The following is a 23,885-nucleotide window of genomic DNA, read 5'->3' as shown; positions in this document are numbered from 1 at the left end:
TAAAGCGTTTTCAGAAAGTTTTTCAAAGATAATCATAAAAACTTCCTCTTGAAATGTAAAATCAAGCATAAAAAAGTAATTTGGATTAGTCAAGTAAGGTTTATTTGCCCGAAGCAGTTTGAGCTTTTGATAATTTAGTTTGCTCAAGATAATGGTCAAGAATACATTAAAATTATATTCATTGTTTTTACTTGGGTGAGACCAACTCCGGAAGCTTACAAATATCGCTCTAAAAACAGAACTGTGTAATTTCGAACTCGTAGTGCTTGTAGTGTCATTGTGCAGTTGGATCCTTGCGACATTATTCGGCAGCATATCTGGTCCATAGTTTTCATGAGGTGCAATGTCTTGCTATCTCACATCTTTATATCATATGCCTAAAATTTGAATTTAATAAAAATACGTAATATATCGAAATACCATGTTTAGTCCACTGATAAATCAAATCTCTATAAACCAGCGGAAAGCGCATGATAAATTGAAATAACAACCGATGCGGTTTGTTGTATCAACTTACACCAGCTTAACCAGTTAGTTACAAAATGAATGTCGTCACTAAATCACCCTTGTTTTCGTAACGACATTGTCATGGTATAACTACGTGACTCAGGAATTGTGTAGTCTGTTTTTACTTTTGTTCCCATAGTTCAGAATCAATGATTTTGACATTTCCATAATATCTGGAGTTAATTTATATTTTGGGACGATATAGTTTTTTTTTTCGTAAGATGTATACGATTACCTTGAACATATTAAAATCAATTTGCATGGACAAAGTTTTGTTTTTGTTTAACAAATACCAGCGTAAGCGATTTCAGGTGTAACTAAGAATATAAGCAGTAGGTAAAAAGAATGTCAATTGACATTTAAACAACATTATGTTGTATGTGTGCTAAAAGTCTACAAACGTTACCAAATTGTAATATCTACTTAATAATTCTGAAATATTTTCGTCCAATTACTACTACATTGATTCTACGATAAGGTTTCGCCGAGTTGTATTTGCTTATGAACATGTGACCTAAAATTCACCTGTTTTCTGTAAGACACAGACACATCTTTTTTTCTTTCATAATTATTCAAAATACACATTATAAATTTTATAGACTTGAATATTTGTTTTCTAATATCAATATATATGCTAAGCTTCATTACGACTTAATCTCAAAGACACCCAAATAAATATATTTAACTGCTTTCTACAGAAAAAGAAGATCTTTATAAGCTTATAGCTTCCAGTCAAATTCTTAAATATTAATATGAAATGTATGTTGTATTTTGCATTTTTTCATGAATAAATCTGTTTATTTTTTAAACAGGACACATAAAATATATTCATAATTACCTTTACATACAATAGTTTTATTCCAAACTAACACTATCAAATCACAAACTTGCTTTGGGCGTTCCTTGATATCTTTAAATAGGTCATATCGATAAAGATGCTTCTCGAAGTTCGATTCACTCAACATTCCTAAGTGACCAAGTTCACCAGATTTTGGTTATAAGTTTCACTAAAAAATTGTTCTAAAACTGCCTCCTTCGATATATCTGTATGTTAAAAGCGAATATATTTTTTATACCAAAATTGAGATTTTTATTCCATGGCGACAAACAAGGAGCATTATGCCCATTGCAAAATGACCTTAAATAACCTTTAATTCTATGTGTTTAGACGATGTACTTAAAAACTTAAAACGTGTGTTCTGTTCTGTTCTTAAATGTCCTTTTAGTCATAGGTGGCAGTCTCGGGCAATAAATGGTAGTTTAGAGTCTAGAGAACTGCAATTTAATGTCATTTAAAATCCTTTAAAGACATATAATATAATAAAAAAATGTTTTCGTGAGTGATCGCAAATTATGTCCCCTCGTACAACATCAAATGTAAATATATCTCACGTAGCTATATAACTCGATTAATAAAGCTTTTGGTGCTCACGCGGGGCAATAAATTGCAATCTTACACTGAAACAAACCAGTATCCTGTTTGTCTTTAAAAAATGCTTTAGGGACATATTTTACGTGTGGAAAACATACATTCCCACTGCACAGCTGCATGGAGCATTTAGGTTCAACATCGTTTAATATCGATTAAAGTCGGTTATGTCATTTGACTTCTCCTAAAACGTTAATGAATCGTAAAAAGTTATCAATCTTCCTGTTCAAAGATTGTTTATTTTGCTATTGATTTAAATTATATTTATTTAAAAAAAATTGTTTAACTTATTCAAATATTTCAATTAGAGCCAAAAGTTTCTTCAATAAATTTATTTAAAATCAACTTAATGATGTTTGTTCATAATAAAATGCTCCTGTTAAATGAAAGGATATTAAGAAATAAAGTGTTATTTGTATAGTTTAAGTACCTGTCTCATCCATCTTTGATTATTAAAGTATTTTGTCGAGCTTGGTGATAACTTAAATGCACATGTTAAACAAGTTCGTAAATATAGTATTCGTATTGAAGTTCTAATTTATGTTAAGTTGAACCTTTTAGAATTTTCATCAAAATCAAATAAAACGACACAAGGACGCACGCAGAAATTATGTAAATAAAACATGTTGATATGATCGCAACACTTTATTTGAGCGCTCACAAACAGGTTAAAACCCCAGTGAGTTTCTTCCCCTGACCTTGCACGTGCGGTAAACATTTGCAAATGATAATATTGATGGTTGTCCTGTAGAGTTGTGTCTCTTATTTGTTAAGTCTTGACTTTTGCGCATTTTAACAGGATTTTGAATTGAGTTTACGTTGCTTAAACCCTTTTCATTCAAGGATCTTAGTCGTAATTTCAATAATCTGAAATCTGAAAAATTGTCACAAATGGCAACACGGTGATATTTTTATTTCCTCAACTGTATCCATTTTATTACTGGCTTTAAGTTAGTATTATCCAAATAGGTTGCAATATAGCGAAAATATGACACAAAGATACTTTTTATTTACGACTATGATGGGCTAAGGTATGTGTTTATTCAGGCCCCGGAGCTTATTCTAGTATTTTGAATTGTTGTATTAACGTATTGATGGTAACTAGTCATTTCCGAAACTACAGAGGCGGACTTGGTATATGAATGGTATTTACATAATAGTTTAATTTAAACTCATGTTCCTCAAAAATGATTATTTACAATCGTTGGCTAAGTTTAGAACCGAGTAAAAGGGACCCGACTGCAATGTGTGCCAGCGAATTAAAAAAAATAATAATGAGCCGATAGATACATATTGTCAAAAAGCTCATCACGTGAACCATAGAGGTTTACGTCTTGCCTACGTTTCGTGAAAAAAAATCCAGATTTAATTTATGAGTTCAATTAATTGCAGACACGTTTCAGTAAAGTTTTCTGGTTACTTGAAAACGGAAAAAACCATCCCGGATTGTTAACAATTATGTTTTACCTGATCACACATTTCACTTGAAGCCTAAATTTCCAAAAATACATTTATTTAATATGAACTTCAGGATGATATGTCACTGTTGAATAGAATGAAAATAAAAGAAATAAAGTGTTATTTGCATTATTTAAGTACCTGTCTCATCAATCTTTGGTAGGTTGGTTTACCATGTAAAGTCTGGTTTAGCATTTAAAGTATTATGTCTAACAATTTACTTGCGTGTGAAACATATGTTCGTTAAGTTTTGACTAAAGTTTAGTTTTCATCGAAATCAAATTAAAACATACGATGCTTGATGCAGTACTTACATGTAGCTAGCATATGTTTGTAACACACTGAGCTAAGCACTCACAAACTGGTTTCAATTCCCCGTTTGTTCTTACTTAGTTTCCTCCTGCATAGGCTGTCAACATTAGTCAATGACGATATTAATGTACTCCTGCATAGGCTGTCAACATTTGTCAATGACGATATTAATGTACTCCTGCATAGGCTGTTAACATTTGTCAATGACGATATTAATGTACTCCTGCATAGGCTGTCAACATTTGTCAATGACGATATTTATGTACTCCTGCATAGGCTGTCAACATTTGTCAATGACGATATTTATGTACTCCTGCATAGGCTGTCAACATTTGTCAATGACGATATTTATGTACTCCTGCATAGGCTGTCAACATTTGTCAATGACGATATTTATGTACTCCTGCATAGGCTGTCAACATTTGTCAATGACGATATTAATGTACTCCTGCATAGGCTGTCAACATTTGTCAATGACGATATTAATGTACTCCTGCATAGGCTGTCAACATTTGTCAATGACGATATTAATGTACTCCTGCATAGGCTGTCAACATTTGTCAATGACGATATTAATGTACTCCTGCATAGGCTGTCAACATTTGTCAATGACGATATTTATGTACTCCTGCATAGGCTGTCAACATTTGTCAATGACGATATTTATGTACTCCTGCATAGGCTGTCAACATTTGTCAATGACGATATTAATGTACTCCTGCATAGGCTGTCAACATTTGTCAATGACGATATTTATGTACTCCTGCATAGGCTGTCAACATTTGTCAATGACGATATTTATGTACTCCTGCATAGGCTGTCAACATTTGTCAATGACGATATTTATGTACTCCTGCATAGGCTGTCAACATTTGTCAATGACGATATTAATGTACTCCTGCATAGGCTGTCAACATTTGTCAATGACGATATTTATGTAATTTTGATGTGTTTTCTTCTAACGTGTTTTTTTTTGTTTTGTCTTGATCCTTGCGCTCTTTAACAGGATCTTGGTTAGAGTTAACGCTCTTTGGCTCCTTTATTCAATGGTCTTATCCGTCACTTTAAACAATCGTTGATGTTTATGTTTTTTACATTCAGTGTTCATTTCAAATACCGGATAAAAGTTTAATTCATCAAAATAACGAAAATATGACACTAAGACAATTTTAATCTACGAATAAGATGAACTGAGATATGTATCAAAACTTCGCTTGTCACTGTAGATTGAATTGTTGCAGTATACTTATTGATATTTCATAGTCATGACCGAACTAAAGAAGAGGGCGCTCTGGAAATGGTTTATTTATACCAGTGCAAACTTACTTCTTGGAAAAAAACGAAATGAAAAGAGTTAAGTCAATACTCATGTCTTTCTTTCATTTAACAAAAAATACTCTAATTAGCAAAATATTTTTTTAAAATTATATTCATCTACGACTCGACAACAGCGTATGCGTGCGAATTTATTATGAAACTTAAATCATTGATATCAGAAGGATTTATTAAACATTTGTTCCGTTTACTATAATTTTCAAACGAATAACAATAATAATGTGCCAATATACAACTATTATGGAGTAGTTAATATTACGTGAATCCAAAGAGGTATAAGCCTCTATAACAAGCATTGATTACCCATTTCCAGAAAACATTTTTATAAGTTATGCTTGATTGCAGAAACGTTTAAGTTCAGTTTCCTGGGAATGGAACAAATCGTGAGCTCTGAAAATATTTTTCCATACCATAGAAAAATTCGATTTGCATCAACAGGCAACACACCAAAGTATGGTATCACCTATTAAACAATTTACATGGTAACCGTTTAATACCAGCTTAATGGCTTTCAGGTGCAAGAATATAATCAGTCAAAAATAATTCAAGTTCGTGATTCGGTCAAACGTTATTTACACAAAATTATGGTTTCTGTTTGCTATAAGTTTACAAACGTCACCAAATTGCAATATCTTATTTTATTAATTTTGAAATACTTTCTTCCGTATACTCCTAATATACCAGAATATTTCACTGCGTTTTATTTGCTGATTTTTATGTGTATTAAAATTCATCTGTTACGTGTAATACAGACACATTTTTCTATTTTTTCTCAATAATTATACAATATAATAAGCTCCATTGCGACATAAACACGAAGACAACCAATAAAATATAGTTCACTGCTTTCTACAGCAGAAGATGATCTTAATAAGCTTCAAGCTTCCGATTAAATATTTGTTTTCATTTGTATATTTTCATGAAATAAATATGTTTAAACTAATTAAAATACACTGAAATTAACTTATTTATAAGTACCTTATCAAGCAATGCTTTTATTCCAGATTAACACTACCAGATCACTTACCTGCTTTGGGCGTTCCCTAAATATCTTTAAAGAGGTTAAATCGATAGAAATGCTACCCGAAATTCGATTCACTCAATAGTCCCGATCGACAAAGATATGCCTTGGTCGACGCCTATTACCAGATTCCGGTTATTATCTGCAGCAATATATAGCTCTTAACTGCCGGTTTCGACACTTCTGTGTTGTCAAATTAAAAAAAAGAGTTCATACCAAAATTGAAATTGCTGTGTTAAGGCGAAAACAGGATATAATAACCTTAACGGGTATGACAATCAAAATAATTGTAAACCTTATAATTTATTAATTTCACCGTAAATCACTAATACTGCCATCTCATTTGAACTGTGTATTTAGTAACCACAATAAATAAATTATTTATATTTCCAGTGGTTCATATTGATTTATCAGTAATTTAAAATTAAATAATTGAAAATATTAATTTGATATTTGACATTGTTTTGAATTTGTGTCCGTTCCCACGTTCTTGTGCGTACAGAGCTGGGCTTCAATATCAAATATATCATAATTCCAGAAACAAAGTTATGTTCGCCTACAATTTGGCGCGCTTTTCTGAAAAAAGATCAAACCAAAATTAAATTCATTTATTGTCCTTTAAAGGCATATAATATACTATAGAATTGTTCGTTTCAGAATGAGATCGCAAAATATTCTCCTCCTGAACACCAAAAGTAAATATTCTACTCGTGGCTACAACACTCGTAAAAATACATTTTGTTGCTTACTCGATGAAATAAATTGCGATCTTACACTGAAAAAAACCATTATCCTATATGTCTTAAAAAGTTCTATGGGCATCTTTTACGTGTGGAAAACATATTCCCACTTCCCACGCTTGCCGCAAGGAGCATTGTAGGTTCAATGCATCTTTTAAATGCCAATTAAGAAGTTACATTGCTCATGTAATATAACTTCATCTAAAACAAAAATAAATCGTGAAAAGTGTAAATTGCCTGATCAAGTCGTGCGTCTATGCTGTTGACTAAAGTATTATTTATCTTAAACAAATATGTATGTTTTACTTATTCAAACATTTCAATTAAAGCCAAAAGTTCCTGCAATAAATTTATTTAATTTGAACTTAATGGTAATTGTTCATGATAAACGTCCCTGTTTAATAAAAGTAAATTAAGAAATAAAGTGTTATTTGTACAATTTAAGTACCTGTCTCATCCATCTTTGGTTATTAAAGTCTTATGTCGAGCTTGATGACAATTTGTATGCACCTGTAAAACAAGTTTGTACATATAATATTCGTATTGAAGTCCTAATTTATGTTTAGTTGCACCTTTTAGAATTTCCTCACGATCAAATTAAAAGACTCAAGGACGATCGCAGAAGTTATGTAGCTGAGCTACGTTTATATGAACGCAACACTTTGTTTGAGAGCCCACAAACAGGTTAAAACCCCACCGAGTTCCTTCCCCTGACCTTGTATGGGCGGTAAACATTTGCAACTGACAATATTGATGGTTGTCCTGTAGAGTTGTGTCTCTTGAATTTCGCGCATTTTAACAGGATTTTGGTCGAAGTTAACGCTGCTTGAACCCGTTTTATTCAAGGATCTTAGCCGTAACTTCCAATAATCTGAAATCTGAAAATTTGTCACAAATGGCAACACGGTGATATTTTTATATCATAAACTGTGTCCATTTTATTACTAGCTAAAAGTTCGAATCATCCAAATATGTTGCAATATAACGAAATTATGACACAAAGATAGTTTTAATTTACGACTATGATGGGCTAAGGTATGTGTTTAAACAGGTCCCTGAGCTTATTCTAGTATTTTGAATTATTGTATCAACGTATTGATGGTAATTTCCGAAACTCTATAGGCGGACTTGGTATGAGAATGGTATTTACATACTAGTATAATTCAAAATTATGTTCCTCTAGAATGATTATTTATTATCGTTGTCTAAGTTTAGAACCGAGTAGAAGGGACTCGACTGCAACGTGTGCCAGCGAATAAAAAAAAATACTAAACCGATACATAGCTATTGTCGAGAAGTTTATCACGTGAACCATAGAGGTATTCGTCTGGCTTACTTTTCATGAAAAAATATAAAAAAAAAATATGAGTTCAGTTCATTGCAGACACGTTTCAGTTAAGTTTCCTGATTACTTGAAAAAGAAACTTAAAAACCCCATCCCGGATTGGACACAACAATGTAAACAGGAATTACAACAAACAAAAGTGGTTTTGTCGGAGGTGTTGGCGCATTCGCACCGGGAAAGCTTATCAATCTAGGTAAGTAATGTGATACAACAATAACTGAATTTCCTATACTGTCAACTCGATCAAATAGTTTGCATCGTCGCGAATCTTAAATAAACTTGTTCATTGAAAGGTTTAGCTGATTCAGAACGGATCAGAATACTATTAGGTACTTGTTAGCTTTCTTATCTAACTCGTCAAGACATTATTAAAGTGTGTATTCAGATAACAGTTTAAATACAATATTTCTTCAGATCCGTCATAGCAATGCTAATTTGTGATCGGTCAATGGTTTAGGAGTTATAGTTTAATTTAATCATTTAGTGAAAATTTGGTTGTACTTTGTTTGAACCATCAAAAATATATACAAGTTACTCGAGTTATCCATTCCAACTGTGACTACCATTAAAATAAGTACTTATATGTTAAGCGGTTTTGACTTCACGTATCAATACTGTAAATCAATCCGAGATCGGATGCTTTGTGTGCTTCCAAGAGATTTTATTTCAAGAATGTATTAACCATTCACTTTCGGGTGTGGCGGTTGTAAATCTCGCCCCGTGCTTCACCGTCAGTATAATGACTTATTTTCCCGCTCCTTTGGGGTCCTTCTTTGAGATTCAATGTGTGTATAATATAACTTCTCGTGAATCTTCTATTTATTTACTGGAAATGCATGCTTTGGCCGCAGTGTTAGTTACGCTATGAATATCGGATGACTTTAATGTTCGATTCAAACAAGCTACATCAGTTGTTCATAATAAATAACTCAGTTAAACAGATCTGGGCAAAAAATCCAGAGAGTACTAACTTGAAATCTGTGCGAGTCGCTATTTTAGTCCCGTTGTGTATTTGACATACTCTAAGTCTTAGTAAATAAACTGGCCCCAATTTGTCCAACACGCTCATTATAAGCTAAGCTCATTATTGTTGTCGCGAAATTATTTCTTTAATGCTTCAATTTTAAAGACTTCTGAGACTTTTAGGTGGCATAACGAAAGGATAATCATGGTAACTTTTTGAAATGTAAAATCAAGTATAACGAAGTAATTTGGCTTAATCAAGTAAGGTTAACCTGTAATGTTATGCTTGAGAAATTAAGAAAAATTGTCAAGTCATTCGAGTGAGTGATAATTTACGAAGTTGCTCTAGATGAGGACTAGGACTATGTTTTCATTGTTTATACTTAATGGGCGAGGCCAACTCTGACCGCCCAAACCATAATTTAAGTTGACATTAAATCGCCCAAGGGACATAATTTCGAATCCATGCAAGTAATTGTGAAGTGCGACATTAATCGGGAGCTTGGCTGGTTTGTAGTTTCCGTACAGGATAATTATTTGGTTCGCAATATATTTCACCGAGTGCGTACACAAAATAAAATACTCTGTTGGTGTTTCTGTTGGTGTTCACGAGGTGCAAATTCTTGATGCTTAACACCGATTCATTTTTTTATTTTTTATTATATATGCCTCTAATTTGAAGTTAATTACACTTTAAAACGCACACTAAAAACGGGCCAACATGTACACGTATCGTCATTTCGGCAATGACGTCTTTGGTATTATGTCTTAGTCTTTTGCGCGATCATTTTTATTTCGCTAATAAATCTTTATTAGCCACCGGAGAGCACATAATAAGTTGTTACAGCAACCGATGCAGTCTGTTGTACAAACAATACCTTAATACTTATTAACCAGTTAGTTGCAACAATGAATGCCGTCACTAAATCACATCTGTTTTCGTTGACGACATTGTCTTGGTATAATAAAGTGACACAGTAATTGTGTTTTTACTCTATTTCCCATACTTAAGAATCAATGATTTTGGAATTTTTCATTCATTAAGTATTGTTCTATAATATCTGCAGGTAATATGCATTTTTGGAATGATATTAATTTTCCTCAAGATGTAGAAGCATACCTTGAACATTTAAAAAAAAATCCATATAAACTTTTCTGCTCAACATGCGGGCGTGATTTACGATGGGTAAATTCTACTATATTTTGAATACCAGACTGTTAAACAATCAACACGAACTAATATCTCTTTCCTTTGTTTCTCTTCAGTCTAGCTGTGCGAATCATAATACGTTGCTTGTCTTGTTGAGTCCCATTTGGATACCGAATTGTTAACAAACAACTTATATATCTTTCCTTTATTCTCATTGTGATAACAAAAATACATACAAGTGGTTGGACATGTTGGCTTGGAAATAACATAGAACAAATAAATATCTGCTGCCCAGTTAGTTCGACCATCCCCAAAACCTGCATACGTAAAGCTTTGTACGTATACATGACGCATCAAGGTAAGTAAGTATAACAATATTATTACGTCTAGAATATTACATTTTGTCAATTCGATTTCTCATCGTATCTTTCTATGACGGTACGTTATAATCGCGTAGGACAAAACTTAAACATCTAATTCCTCTACCAGTGGGGAAATTTCCCGAACAGGAACGAGGGATTTCCCTTCAGTATCTTCCCATCGCGAAACAAGGGGATTTTCATTCAGTATTTCCCAATCGGGAAACTTCTGTCAATTGATTGCCTGACTCTATATACTCTGTGACTAACAGTAGTAATTCGAGTTAACGAGCCATATCACAGCCATGTGGAAAAACATACAGATTTTAATTCAGTTTTACTAACTTAAGGAAACTATGTTTTTTTTTTTGTTATTCGACTGAGCAATACATAAAAACTCGCGAGTAGAATTCCGTTCTTTCCAAAAAAGGGCAATACAGTTCCTCTACTGTACGCATAGTACCAAATAGAATATTTCTTTTCGCATCTGTATTATTCGTTAACTGTCAACAATTGTGAGATATTATTACTCTAAAGGGATGGTCAAAGCAACTGAACAAAAGACTTAACCTAAAAGCACTTAAAGGCGCTTATTTTTTTGAGCATACTCCTTATAAAATTGTCCAGCAGCCAATTATATCAACCTAGATAAGTTATCAAATGGTTATATTTTGGTAAGTTTGCAAAAAAAGTTATATGATTTGTCAACGGTAATTATTGGATAAATATTAACCAATCACTAACTATTTTGGCTAACTTTAACATAACCAAAGACTTAACCAGTGTTATACAATTGGCTGCATATTTATATTACAACAAGATAAAACATTTTCTTAGATCACCACTATCAATGAAATAAATCTTTACATTGTATATGCTTTTTTAAAACAACTTTTAAGCACATGTTTTACTTAAAACAGTAGTTTGTTAACAAAGGACTTATTAAATAATTGATATGAGCTGTAAAACCAGAATTTTTAATTTTTAATATGTACGGCACTCCTTAGCTAATAAAATAGTATCTGTTTCACGTTAAATAACAATGAACTTTATTATGAATTTGTTTTGTTTTATATGATTCATGGAAATAATTCATGATCGTCTGAAACGACGAACGCACAAAAGCTGCACTCTCACAGATTGACCATTGTGACATTGTGACATTTCTTTTGGTCTTTAAAGGAGCCAATTTTTGTGTCAATGTTTGGAAACTAATCTTAAAAGACGTCTGACAAAAGATCAGAACACAGTTTTTCATATTTTCGTTCGAAAATTGATGTTTAATGGTTAAAGGCAATACTTATGCTTTAAAAAAAAAAGAAATTTTCAGCAGTTTTCCATGCAACTGATATACGTACTATTGTGAGATATTATATATGCCTGAATTTAAGGCGATGATACCAAAATCAGTTGTTTCTGAGACACAAACTTAAAACAAAATGGCAAAACTGTCATTTTGTGAGAGTGCAGCTTTGAAATGTGAGCCCGTATACTCCAACAAAGCAATAGCGTGCATCAAACATAGTTTCTGAGACAAGTGTGATATATAATTACTTTGAATAAATAAGCCCAACTTAACCCAAATCATTACTAGAACTATCAAACAGCATTATTCATGATTTATGGTAAATATTTCTCTGACAATTAACTTGTAAAGGGATCTGTGTGTAATCTACGTTATGAGTCTCTGGAATGTGATGTCATTTTCATGACCACCTAAACACAGAATTGGCAGCAGGTCTCGATATTTCACGGAAATCAACGACCTTATCATGTATTACATTCATTTAAAAAAATAAGGTATACACATTGAAATGATTGAAAACTGTTTGCAAAACTAAAGGTTAAAGATAAAGTTTATAATAGAGAAAATACTGCCTATAGGGAAAATACTGCCTAAAATGTCATTTGGAAATGTACAGATAGTTACTGAATAAAAGAATATTCATTCAAAAATGTCTGTTTAAAACTTAAGCTGCCAACAAATAATTATTTTAACTATTCTTTGTCTTAACAATAAAAAAAATCCAAAGACGGAAACATAACGACGAGATTTTTTCAAGAAATGTCTTTGACAATAATTATATTTTAACAATAAATACAGCACAGGACTAAATTTTAAATGTATAATGTTGGGTTTACTCTCTAGATATGCACTTCATAATAAAGAAAAATGACTGCTCTGAATACACACTGGTTTTCAAATAATACTCATCTACTCTAAACTACCCTTTCCCTGGAACAAACTAATAAATGTGGCCTACAAATAGTACCAAATATTTAGTTTACTGATAACATAGCATAATCAAGTGGACACCATCAAGTTGACGGGCAAACATGAACGATTAAAATATCTTATCTGTTCTTGTTGTGTAATAAACTCTTATTTTGCCTAGTACAAACAAAGGCTTAAGCACCTATAAATAAATTGCTAGATTTTCAACCCCGCCGCCCCCTCTTTTTTCTGCCGCCCCTTATTTTTTTTTTACTATATAATAATGTTCACTATGGTATTGTCACACCTTCAGTGTCGATGTTTAACATTCATATGTAAAAAATAAAAATGTTGCGATCGTGGTTCTTGTGGAAGCGCATGTATATAGTTCCTTTGGTAATAAACAGTGATTTTCTTGGGATTATTTTTACCGCCTGTGCCTTGCAAATTGGCAAAAAAGTCGACCTTAGAAAATATACAAAATCAGGCAAAAATAGCTAATATACATGTTGTCACCTTTTTATGCATACATTATGCTGTGAAAGATTTAGTCTGGTCAAGATTTTGTTTATTTTTCAAGAAATTCATTGGGAAATATTTGGAAAGATGGATATTTTTGCGCTAGGGGAAATAGCCTTAAGAAGGCAGTCAATTGCGCCAAAAAATTACTGATAAGAAAGAGCATGAACAAAAATTCAACAGTGAATCAGTCTTCTGGGAAAATATAAAATAAAACGTCACCCTCGTCCCCATTCAAAAATGGAAGATAATCTAGCAATAATTTATATTGGCTTCATCATTATAATAAAAAGTCAATACAATGCAAGAAGGCGGGAAAATATTTATATGACACAGAACTTGGGCACAAATATAACAACTGCATATATCATACATATGTACAAAATATTATCACAGAATGTTTTATGTACAAACAATAATAGTTTTATGTTGCACCCTAGGACACATTATTAGAAATAATTTATTACACAAAAAGCTATGCTTCCGGAATACCCTTTGTTGTGTTTATTGTAACTTAATTACCCATTTGGACTACATAATTTCTAGATTATTTCAGACATGGTTATAACTTCAACAAAATGAATGTAAACATGATTGAGATTTCAGAAAAAAATATAATAAGAATTCGTCAGTACACCATTTTTTTACTATCAATGGAAAGCGATTATGTAAAATTACAATGATTTTAATTTTTTTTCGCTATTCAGCCATATTAATAGTTTGAAATATGAACTTTAACGTTTTAACGTTTAACTTTTTGCATAAATATTTATAACATTTTACGATATTTATAGTTTGAAATATGAACTTTCAAACAAATGTATAATTTAACTTAAAGGAATCGCAGTCTAAATTTAGTGAGCAGTTCTTTAACGGATTTCTCATACTAACACAGTAACCTGAATCTACAAGACTTGGGACACTTGACTTGACCTACGCTGTGTTTCCCAATGGCACATAGCTGATGTTATAGAGCACCAGGTATTACCATTGACTTATACAAATAAAAAATATATGACGTCATTAGCAAAAGTGAGTCCTGTTAAGGAAAATCCTACCCTTCCTTAAATTACGATATATCGATCCTCTTAAGAAGGCAAACAGTAGTTTCCTTACAATACGGGTGTAAACACTCTCAAATTTAAGTTTAATAATAAATTTTAAGATTATTTTTTTTAATCCTATGAACAAATAGAATAACATTTTTAAGTCAACAGTTTTTTGTGGTAACGTATTCAAAGTTTGCTAGTATTACAATTATAAGTATTGAGCGACATTAGACTACTCAGAAATATTTTATTCGCAAAAACGTGATAGTTGATATGGACGCTGATACGATGGCACATATGTAAAATGAGTGCCAGAAAGGTAACAAATTACATTAAAGCTGCGTTCTCACAGATAGACTGTTTTGACAACTTTTTTATGTTTTGTCTTAGAACGAGATCATTTTTCCGTAAATGTCTGAGAACCTGTGATATAAGACTGCTGAGAAAGAATCCGATCGCAGTTTGTCATATTTACGTTCGAAAACTGATGCTTAATGCCTAACAATATCTCTTAAGGCGTTAGTAACGCTTTTAGCCACAAAATTTCAATTTTAGGACGTAAATATTAAAACTGCAATCTGATATTTTGTCACCAGTCTTATAACACGGTTTCCCAGGTATTAAACAAAGATTGCTTCATTCTAAGGGTTCATTCCAAGACAAGAACTTTTTTGTCAAAACAGGGAATCTGTACGAGTGCATTTTTAAATTACATAAAGTCTAGGTACCTATAAGCATTAACTCCATGAAAGAGGTGTATATTTTGTTTCAGGAAAGTCAGTGTGATCACAAGTGTAACCGCAGAGTGTCCCTTCTCAGAAGTGTTTTAAAATCCGTGTCTAAACGCAGTGGTATTGGTATCGTATTCTTTACGCGTTAATGAAAGGTGGAAAAAACTGAACAAAACTGCACTTTTTTGTAACTTTTTTCTGCCTTAAAAGTCCACTTATGCAAATATTTTTTTCTGTATTAAAGGCGAATTTTCTTAGATGAAAATCACGCTTAAGGTGTATATTATATCATAACTTTTATGAAAAACTGTGGACTAAAATAACACTTAAGCTTCTGAAGTCACATTTTAAAGCGTATTTTTCTTCATAAAGTTCGGAAAGAACAAAAAAATGCTTAATACTACGGTCGCAATACCGCTGCGATTAATACAGTTTAAATGCGCATTTAATACACTTTGTTTTAGGAGGGAGCCAGTTGTAGCATGTTTTGAATGTTCAGCTATCGGACAGATACTCTCAATATATTATGTATGTAATACGTATACGTAACGTACATTTGTATACATTACAGTAGGATACATTTCTTATGAGAACAGTTATGAGACATTTAAATAAATAGTTTGTATCGATGTTGAAAGATTTCCCAGATATATTTATGTGACATTGCAAAACAATGCATTTAAATACAGATTGAAGCAAGTATAGATGAATGAATATCAAAATACTGTTAACGGACACAAGTATTAGCTGATCAAAATACATATTTTCAAGGTGTGAATCAGTTTAAAACAGGTTCTAATGAACGACGAGTCAAATGCACAAGTTAAACGCCTTCTTTCAATATTTAAAGCTTTCAAGACCCTGTTTAAATCAAGTATTATTTCACTTTAAACATAAACAAAGAATACGTCATGCAGTTAGATCACGCAAGAACGAAAAGGTGTTTTTGCCACTGCGCTACCTGTTTGTTTTATCGCATGTTATACAAACCTTCATCAAGGAATGTTCTTTGGAAAAATAAATGAGATACATGGATGATGTTTATTATACGACTGATGTGTTAACAATGTTTAATAACATCAAAGAAAATAAAAGTTCTTGGTAAAACCTTGATGTTATTTCCAAATGTCCATAACCACTGCGGACAGCCACAACGTTTAAATGAGGCTAATTCAGTTTTAAAATCAGTAAATGTACAATTATTAGCACATATTCATGTGAAACATCTTACCTTTAACTAACACGATACTTTCATTTGTGTTATCTCCATCTTACATTTCATATTTGTGCAAAACAGATATGTGATCTCAAAGGTGTATGTCTGTATGTACAAAGTAATATACAATGTCATCAAACATACTAAATTAACTAAAATGGGCCTGACAACACAAGTCAACAGGATTTCAATTGCAATAAATATCAAAATCTTATAACATTCATCTTTACACCACGTTGTACCCTTTCTAGCACATAATTTGAGACATAAACGCGGTCCGTGACTAAAGCATGCATTATGCACAAAGAGTAAAAAATGCGGGATACAAACCAATACCTTGTTTACTTCCGGCTTACAGCCATTCCTCAATTAGTGTTTTACAAAGCTCCATTTCATAAAGATTTTGCAAACTTAGATCAGTTTAGCAATGCATCCTTGAACTATAATAAATATAATCCTCAACCGGAGAGCAGTACCCTGCATTCTGTTATATAACGAATCTTTAACTTCAACAATTCTTACAAATAATCTTGAGTACTACACACAATACCTTCTGCTAAAAATATGTACTTGATTAAAATGAGAACAAAGCAAAACCCTAAAACTGTAATTACATTCACAATGAAATACACATACATCGCAAAACAATTTAAGCGACTGAAAAAAAACTAAAATCATATGCACTGCAAAAAGTTTTAAGCAGTAATACAAATAATAATATGTTTCCGTCATTTAACTATTAAAGTATTACCCATGTGATCCGAAAACTCATTCCTGATCTTAAATGATCCAGAAAAAATTACTGCATTGCTAAACTAAAACTATACTCCTGACCAAAAGAGCAAAACGCCAATTTGGCGCCAACATATGGAAAAATTAAATCACACCAAATAAAACCAAAATGGTTCACTCAAAGGAGTGAAAGACAAAACGGTGCTTTAAATTGTATTGTGTCACAACTGTTCCCATTTCATCCCTAACACTGTGATAAAACATGTATGTATACTAGCTGTCGGTCTATTGAGAAATTCAAGTACTTGCATAGTATTGCAATTAAATACTGGGTATCACTTCACACTTTCAAAATACCACCCAGTACACACCAGCCTTCCTGAGACAACAGTTCATGTTGAAGTATATTCTACCTATTATGAACACTTTTCACTCAATTGATGTTGTGCTATAATCATCTGCAACACTGGTCACTGCAAATACTATCCAATTCGTTCCTCTGTATCGTGAACAGTTCCATAAATATGTTCATGCAAATCAACAGTGTTATAAGTGTGTCCAATAATAGCACAGTCATCCATTACAAACTTGTGGATAACACCAAGAAATCAAACGCGTCAGAACATATCCTTACAAGGTATATAGACTACACTTTATATAACTAATTACTACAATAAAAAAACAATGTATTTGTAATTAACATTTTTGTAATGAATTTCCAAACGTATGAGGTAAACCCAATTACAGAATTATTAATCTTCAAATCAGTTTAAAGTAAAATAACAATAAATGTGAATAGTTTGTATACATCTATCAACATAAACAGTAAGAAACAAACACGATGCTGTCCTGCAGAATAATGTAAATAAAGGTATGATTGTTCAGAACTTTGTTAAAGTTAACAATATGATTAACAACATCGTTGTTAACTTTAAAATGTGCAATACTTGATGTTCATATATTTAATTAAAACAAGTACTGCTGAAACATTGCCTCAACTCTTGTTATAAATACTGCAAACCACAAGTATGTCCATTGCATTTCTAGAGCAATCAAACTTTGAAGGTTACAATTACGTGTTAACTTTAACAAAGCTCTGAACAATCGGCCCAATGTGAATATATAAGAATTGGTAATTACTTTATTTCAAACATTACACTTACAACATACATTCTACAGAAAAATATGGGATAAATGAACCATTGGAGGCTAAGCTCTTAAAAATTTACTTGAAATGAAAATGGCAAAGAAAAAAGATATTCAAAGCTAAGCTCTTTGTTAAATTTAGTGAACAAATTGTGTATTCAAGCTTTGTTGGATGTCAAAATTGCCAACAGGTATTGACACAAATTCCTCCATCACAAGTTATTTGTAAAATTGTAGCATCTCTTTTTATACATTGAGACAGTCATTGCAATGCTGGTCATTTTTGTCAGCATATATTTTAGCATATGAATCTTAGCATCCAAAATCGTACAAGTGCTGCTTACAGAATGCAAAACATTCAGTTGAAGTTTGAATGTTACATCTTTGTATTTTGCATGATCCGTCTCGCTGATGAGTCTCGTTTCAAGTTCATAAGTTTCTAACAAGAATGAGGATGACCTTAATTATCTAATAAGATCAATGAGGTTTTCATCATTGCCAATAAAGTTGTGTGGAATGAAATATATTTATGTGATAGGAATAAGCCATATTCAAACATCTGCAGTGGACAGAAAACAAGTATGCAGAAATGTTCTGGTGCGAAATCTCAACTTTCAATTCAACATGACTTAGCGGTACAAATTTTCAATTTATAGCAATTATCGCAGCATTCTCACTCTCAGTATTAATGGCAAAGCTTCCGTTTCATCCAGCAGATGATAAAATTCCCTTAATACATGCTGCTAAATTCCCATTTGGTGTACCACAAATTTCCTACTCGTTGTCTTGTTCCCACTCGTAGTTTTATATTCTCCTAAATGCCCGTTTGATGTACCACAAAATTCACATTTTTCACCAAGTAATTTTCCCACTTCTTATCTTATTTGCTGCCAATTTTCCATTGATTTTGTTGATGAAAATGTTCAATTTAATATTATAACACCACAGTAAGCCTTTGGTGATATCAACATGCCAAATGACATTGTACAAAACAAAAGTCCAATTTGCTGAACAGAAGACAACCCCACCACTTGATGGAAAGTGCACATTTATATGGGCATGTGGGCAAGTTGGTAGAAATCTGGATCAGTGTCTTCTTCATCATCTGAATCCTCCTCTTCTTTGTCCAACTGAAAAATGAACAATCGTAGTCTTATCAGTACAATACTGCATCTATACTTTTCATGATTTGACAAGCAGAGAAAAGCTTACAATTTAGTAAGTTGTAATCAAAAGAATATTAAGAGTATATTTATATGCTATTATGTTTTTCCAAGGTTGTCTAGAGCTGCAGGAAAATTCCAAAGCTGAATACCATAGAAAGAAACAGGAGTTTCTTCTTCTTTGATTTAGGACTGTTTTCAACATAAAGTAACATGGATGATGCAATCAGGATACAATCAGAACCAAAAGACCACTATCAAATGCAAATACTTACAACTTCTAGTTCCTCGTGTGTAAAGAACTTGGGTAAGATTTTTAGCCTTAGAGGCACCATAAGGAATACAAACAGCGGGAACGCTATGGCAACCACTGTTGATTTGACAGCCCAAAGAATGCCCACCAATATAACTTGGATGATGGTAAAAATGTGCATCTTCATTGTTTTCACCTGGTGAAAATAAATACAATCATTGACTATTACTTTCAAAATATCAAAGCTAAGCATTTTTAACATTTAGTAAATGTTCAACAAAAACATATTCTATTTCCATTTCAAATATATACGCTAAAAAGATGAATCCAGCAACAAAATGAGATTCTGATTTTTTCAATACTTTGATAGTGATTCCACAATCATAATTTATGCATGTACAATGTGCTTTTAGTATTTTCAATAAAATATCATGCTATTTTTATTGCAGTGAAAATATCAATTCCATTATCTTTTCTGCTCTTATAGCTTTTGGTTCATGTATTACTTAATATAAGTAATGAACTGTTCATTATGCCAAGGTGAAAATGTTTAAAATCACGTAAAAAAATGATGACACAATGTTTTTGTTCCCCACATAATTATCCATTGATTTCACATTTTTTGCTTTAATTTAACCATGTATAATTATTTTATTCAAGCATTTAGATTACATTTTAACATAATTAGACAAAACCTTATTCTAAGAATTTAATAATCAACCAGATCCTTACATGTCTGACATAGCTCTTGCCCGGATGATGTTTTACTGGCATAAAAAGCAGTCTGATTCTCTTGAACAGCTGTACACCGCTGATGGCTGAGACGCCAAGGTACAATAACACCCCAAATAGGACAGCCATAGGAACAGCACGTAGAACATCTCCCCAGGCTAAAGTGGAGGCTGAAATTGAAGTATAATAATCAAAGATAAACTACACCACTGACACTTCAAGGTAAAGTAATGCCCCAAATAGCACAATCATAGGCACAGCACATTGAAGCGATGTTAAAGGAAATATTATAGATAAGGTGTCGTTCAAAGTTTCAGTGCACCACGGCCACTTCAAGGTACAGTTACACCCTAAAAAGCACAGATATAGGCACAACACGTAGGACTTCACTCCAGACAAGAGTGGAAGCTGTAATGGAAATTTATTATTACTAGATAAAGTCTCATTCGAAGTTTCAGTACAACACCAATACACTGAGGTACAGTAACAGCCCAAATAGCACAGCCATAGGCACAGCACGTAGGATATCATAAAAATAAAATAGATAAAGTCTCATTCAAAGTTTCAGTACACCAACAACACTTCAAGGTACAGAAACACTCCCAAAAAGCACAGCAGCTAAAGGCACAGGACATAGGACATAACCCCAGGCTAATGGGAATATTATAGATAAGGTGTCATTCAAACATTCACTATGCCACTGACACTTCAAGGTACAGTTACACCCCAAATAGCACAGCTATTGGCAAAGCACATAGGACAATTCCCCCGGCTAGAAGGGAGGCTGTTATGGGAATATTTAGATCAAGTCTCATCCAAAGATTCACTACACAACTGAGACTTCAAGGAACAGCACCCAAAAGGCACAGTTGTAGGCACAGCACTCGGACATTTCCCCAGGCAAGAAGGGAGGCTGTAATGGAAATACTATGGATACTTATATCAGGACTATTCCTGAACTTCAGAACCACTGATTACTATGTATTGTTTTGCATGATAAACTTTAACAGACTTACCTATCAATATATTCATTACAATATTGGTGACCCTCTGGTCCTTGACACCAAGAAGCTTGGGCTTCTCTCCGGGTGCATGGGTTCTACTCATCACAGCAAGCGATGAAACATGGGCGACGGAGCGTACCGTTGCCGGACACATCCAGGGAAGCCCGAATATTGAGCACAACAGGATGACAACGCCAAGAATGAATTGGTCCAAGTGAAAGCCTGTGCCTTTCTTTAGCATGAATTCGTTTTTGTGAAGCAACATCCTGGAAATGGAAATAAAAGGTATTATCAAAATGTGGGAAGTGAAAATAACGTTCCATTCTTTAAAATGCCAAGGAAATTTGATAATTGGTTAGAGGTAAGCTCTATGGGGAATGTTTTAATTTCATCACTTTGGTATGTCGAAAGCATGTAGCTATTTTTTTTTAATCCGTCCATACAAGAAAAGACATGACCGCATTCCATAGAAAACTAACACTAAATGTGAAACTGACCTTAGAGGTAGGGACACGGGCTTTGCATGTATAACATTGTCTTGGTATCTTGAGCACATGTGGCAAGTTATTTAAAATATGTCCATACAAGAGGAAAGTAACTGCCCTGAACCTTTACAAATGCAAATTGAAACCTTACATTTAGTTAACTGTTACCTGTTTAATCACAATTATAATAGTTAAATGATTCATGTAATAATAAACACTGTCTACCATCAGCAGTCTTGAAGACAAAAAGTAGAACAACAAAACCTACTGTGTAAGCTGACTTTCTAAAAATAGCAACAGGAAGATGAGGAATGCGGGTATCACAGCAACCACCATCAGTCCAGGCGTCATAGTCTGTGTCTGGCCCATTGGATTAACAAACCACGTTTCCTGGCCTGTCGTATGACTGAATGTGGTCGTGGGCAGAGCTAGTTTCTGAAACAATAGGCACGGGGAGTTCAGCAACTTTATTTTGGAACACTACCCTATCATATACATAAAGTTGACGGTAACATTTGTTTCCCGTTTAATGAATGTGAACTTGTATTGCATGGTAGCTTAGCTGTAATTAAATCATTAGCATTTGATAAACAACAAAGTTTTTCTTTTTGAGACTCTTAAACAAGAAACACATAAGATCAAGTTCCGTATGTACGTATGACAACCCATGTGGCTCAAAAAATACAAGGTGCCTTGAACAGAACCCTATCTCATACAGCTTCAGCTCTCTACTTAACAGTTGTAATTCTAAAAAATGCAACAGCTTGAGATACAGTTGAACCTTTACATCTGATGCCAAAACCCCACCCAGATAGAGCTATATATTTTCAACAGACTTGCATTTTATAGACAAATGTATAGCTATAAATATAGCTACAGCCATACATTTTTAACAGAAAGTTGTATTATATAGATATATTCCTACAACTATTTAATGACTGTTGAGTGTCTTATTTAGCTGAAATATAAAGCTATAGCTGTTCTTTCAAATTAAGCAGGCAAATTACTTATTTGCCAATAAGCAGTGGCATTATAGAAAGCAAAACCCAACTCTTGCATAAACCTATAAAATGAAAGCCCCAAAATCTTTATATTTTATATCCCTTATATCAATCAGCTGTAATTAAATGTTCAGACTAATACCTTAAAAGTTGGATGTAAGTCTGATACAATGTAAATATAAAAAAGAATAACTGAACAAGATTCAAAAATCATAATGAGGGAAGGTTTATTACAAAATATATTGTACACACTATATTTACATAGAATCTTTTCAAAGTACAAAACAAACAAATAAGAGGAAAACAAGTTAAATTTGAGGAAAGAGTTTTATATTATAAGTTTATCATAATATACATGTGTTATGGTTATCAAATGATAAGGCAATAACTTCTGTACTATTGTAATGCATGCAATCAGTCTTCAAGGCCTAGTTTAAGGAATGTCTGCAAGGTACGTCCTGAACTTTGAATACCCTCTTTATTGCCCTTGTGTCACAGCAGAATGTAGGACAAAACATCCCATAGACAAAACCTCCCATGTCATTTTTTACAAGGAGGACAAAACCTCCCACATCATTTTGACAGGATGGACAAAACCTCCCAGATCATTTTATGATGTCACAGCAGGGGCTGTGTAGAGATCAATGGTAGCATTTAAAAGAGTCAGTCTGTATTACCGTATGATCCCAATTTACTGCCAAGATTGCATCTAGGCTGGTTAGAACATACATACCATCAGAAAAATAATAATCAATATTCGTCGTCAGAGAACCTTCAAATCATGGTTGAAATATTTGAGTTTACTACAAAGAGTAATGAACCTTTAAATCTTTAACCGCGTAACCTTGTTCTAATGTCAACCTACCTACACATTAGAGAGCTCAAAAGTTGACACGAAATCGGCGATTTTCTTCAAGCAAATGACCAAATTTAGTTAATGATTTATTGTTTAGCTTGAACCTAATAACAGACATGGAGAAATTGAAGTGCTGGATTTACTTTAAAAATCGACCTCGTCTT

General features: G+C 32.9%; 1 protein-coding gene across 11 annotated transcripts in view; it reads right to left on the bottom strand.

Annotated features, from left to right (window-relative positions):
• Positions 1 to 10,450: 10,450 nt before the first annotated feature.
• Positions 10,451 to 23,885, bottom strand: part of LOC128240773 (anion exchange protein 2-like) — a 126,652-nt gene continuing 113,217 nt past the window's right edge. For all 11 annotated transcript variants that reach the window (XM_052957636.1, XM_052957638.1, XM_052957635.1 and 8 more), the window contains 5 exons: positions 22,133 to 22,299; positions 21,392 to 21,645; positions 20,376 to 20,545; positions 19,666 to 19,839; positions 10,451 to 19,357 (listed from right to left, as the gene is read on the bottom strand). In XM_052957636.1, coding sequence (XP_052813596.1) covers positions 19,277 to 19,357; positions 19,666 to 19,839; positions 20,376 to 20,545; positions 21,392 to 21,645; positions 22,133 to 22,299 — 846 coding nt within the window. In that variant the 3' untranslated portion in view covers positions 10,451 to 19,276. The remainder of the gene's footprint in view (positions 19,358 to 19,665; positions 19,840 to 20,375; positions 20,546 to 21,391; positions 21,646 to 22,132; positions 22,300 to 23,885) is intronic.

This window comes from Mya arenaria, chromosome 7 (genome assembly GCF_026914265.1).
Source record: "Mya arenaria isolate MELC-2E11 chromosome 7, ASM2691426v1".
In the NCBI taxonomy this organism is placed as follows: domain Eukaryota; kingdom Metazoa; phylum Mollusca; class Bivalvia; order Myida; family Myidae; genus Mya; species Mya arenaria.
The sequence above is the reverse complement of the archived record's forward strand: the minus strand, read 5'-3'. Positions and strand labels throughout refer to the sequence as shown.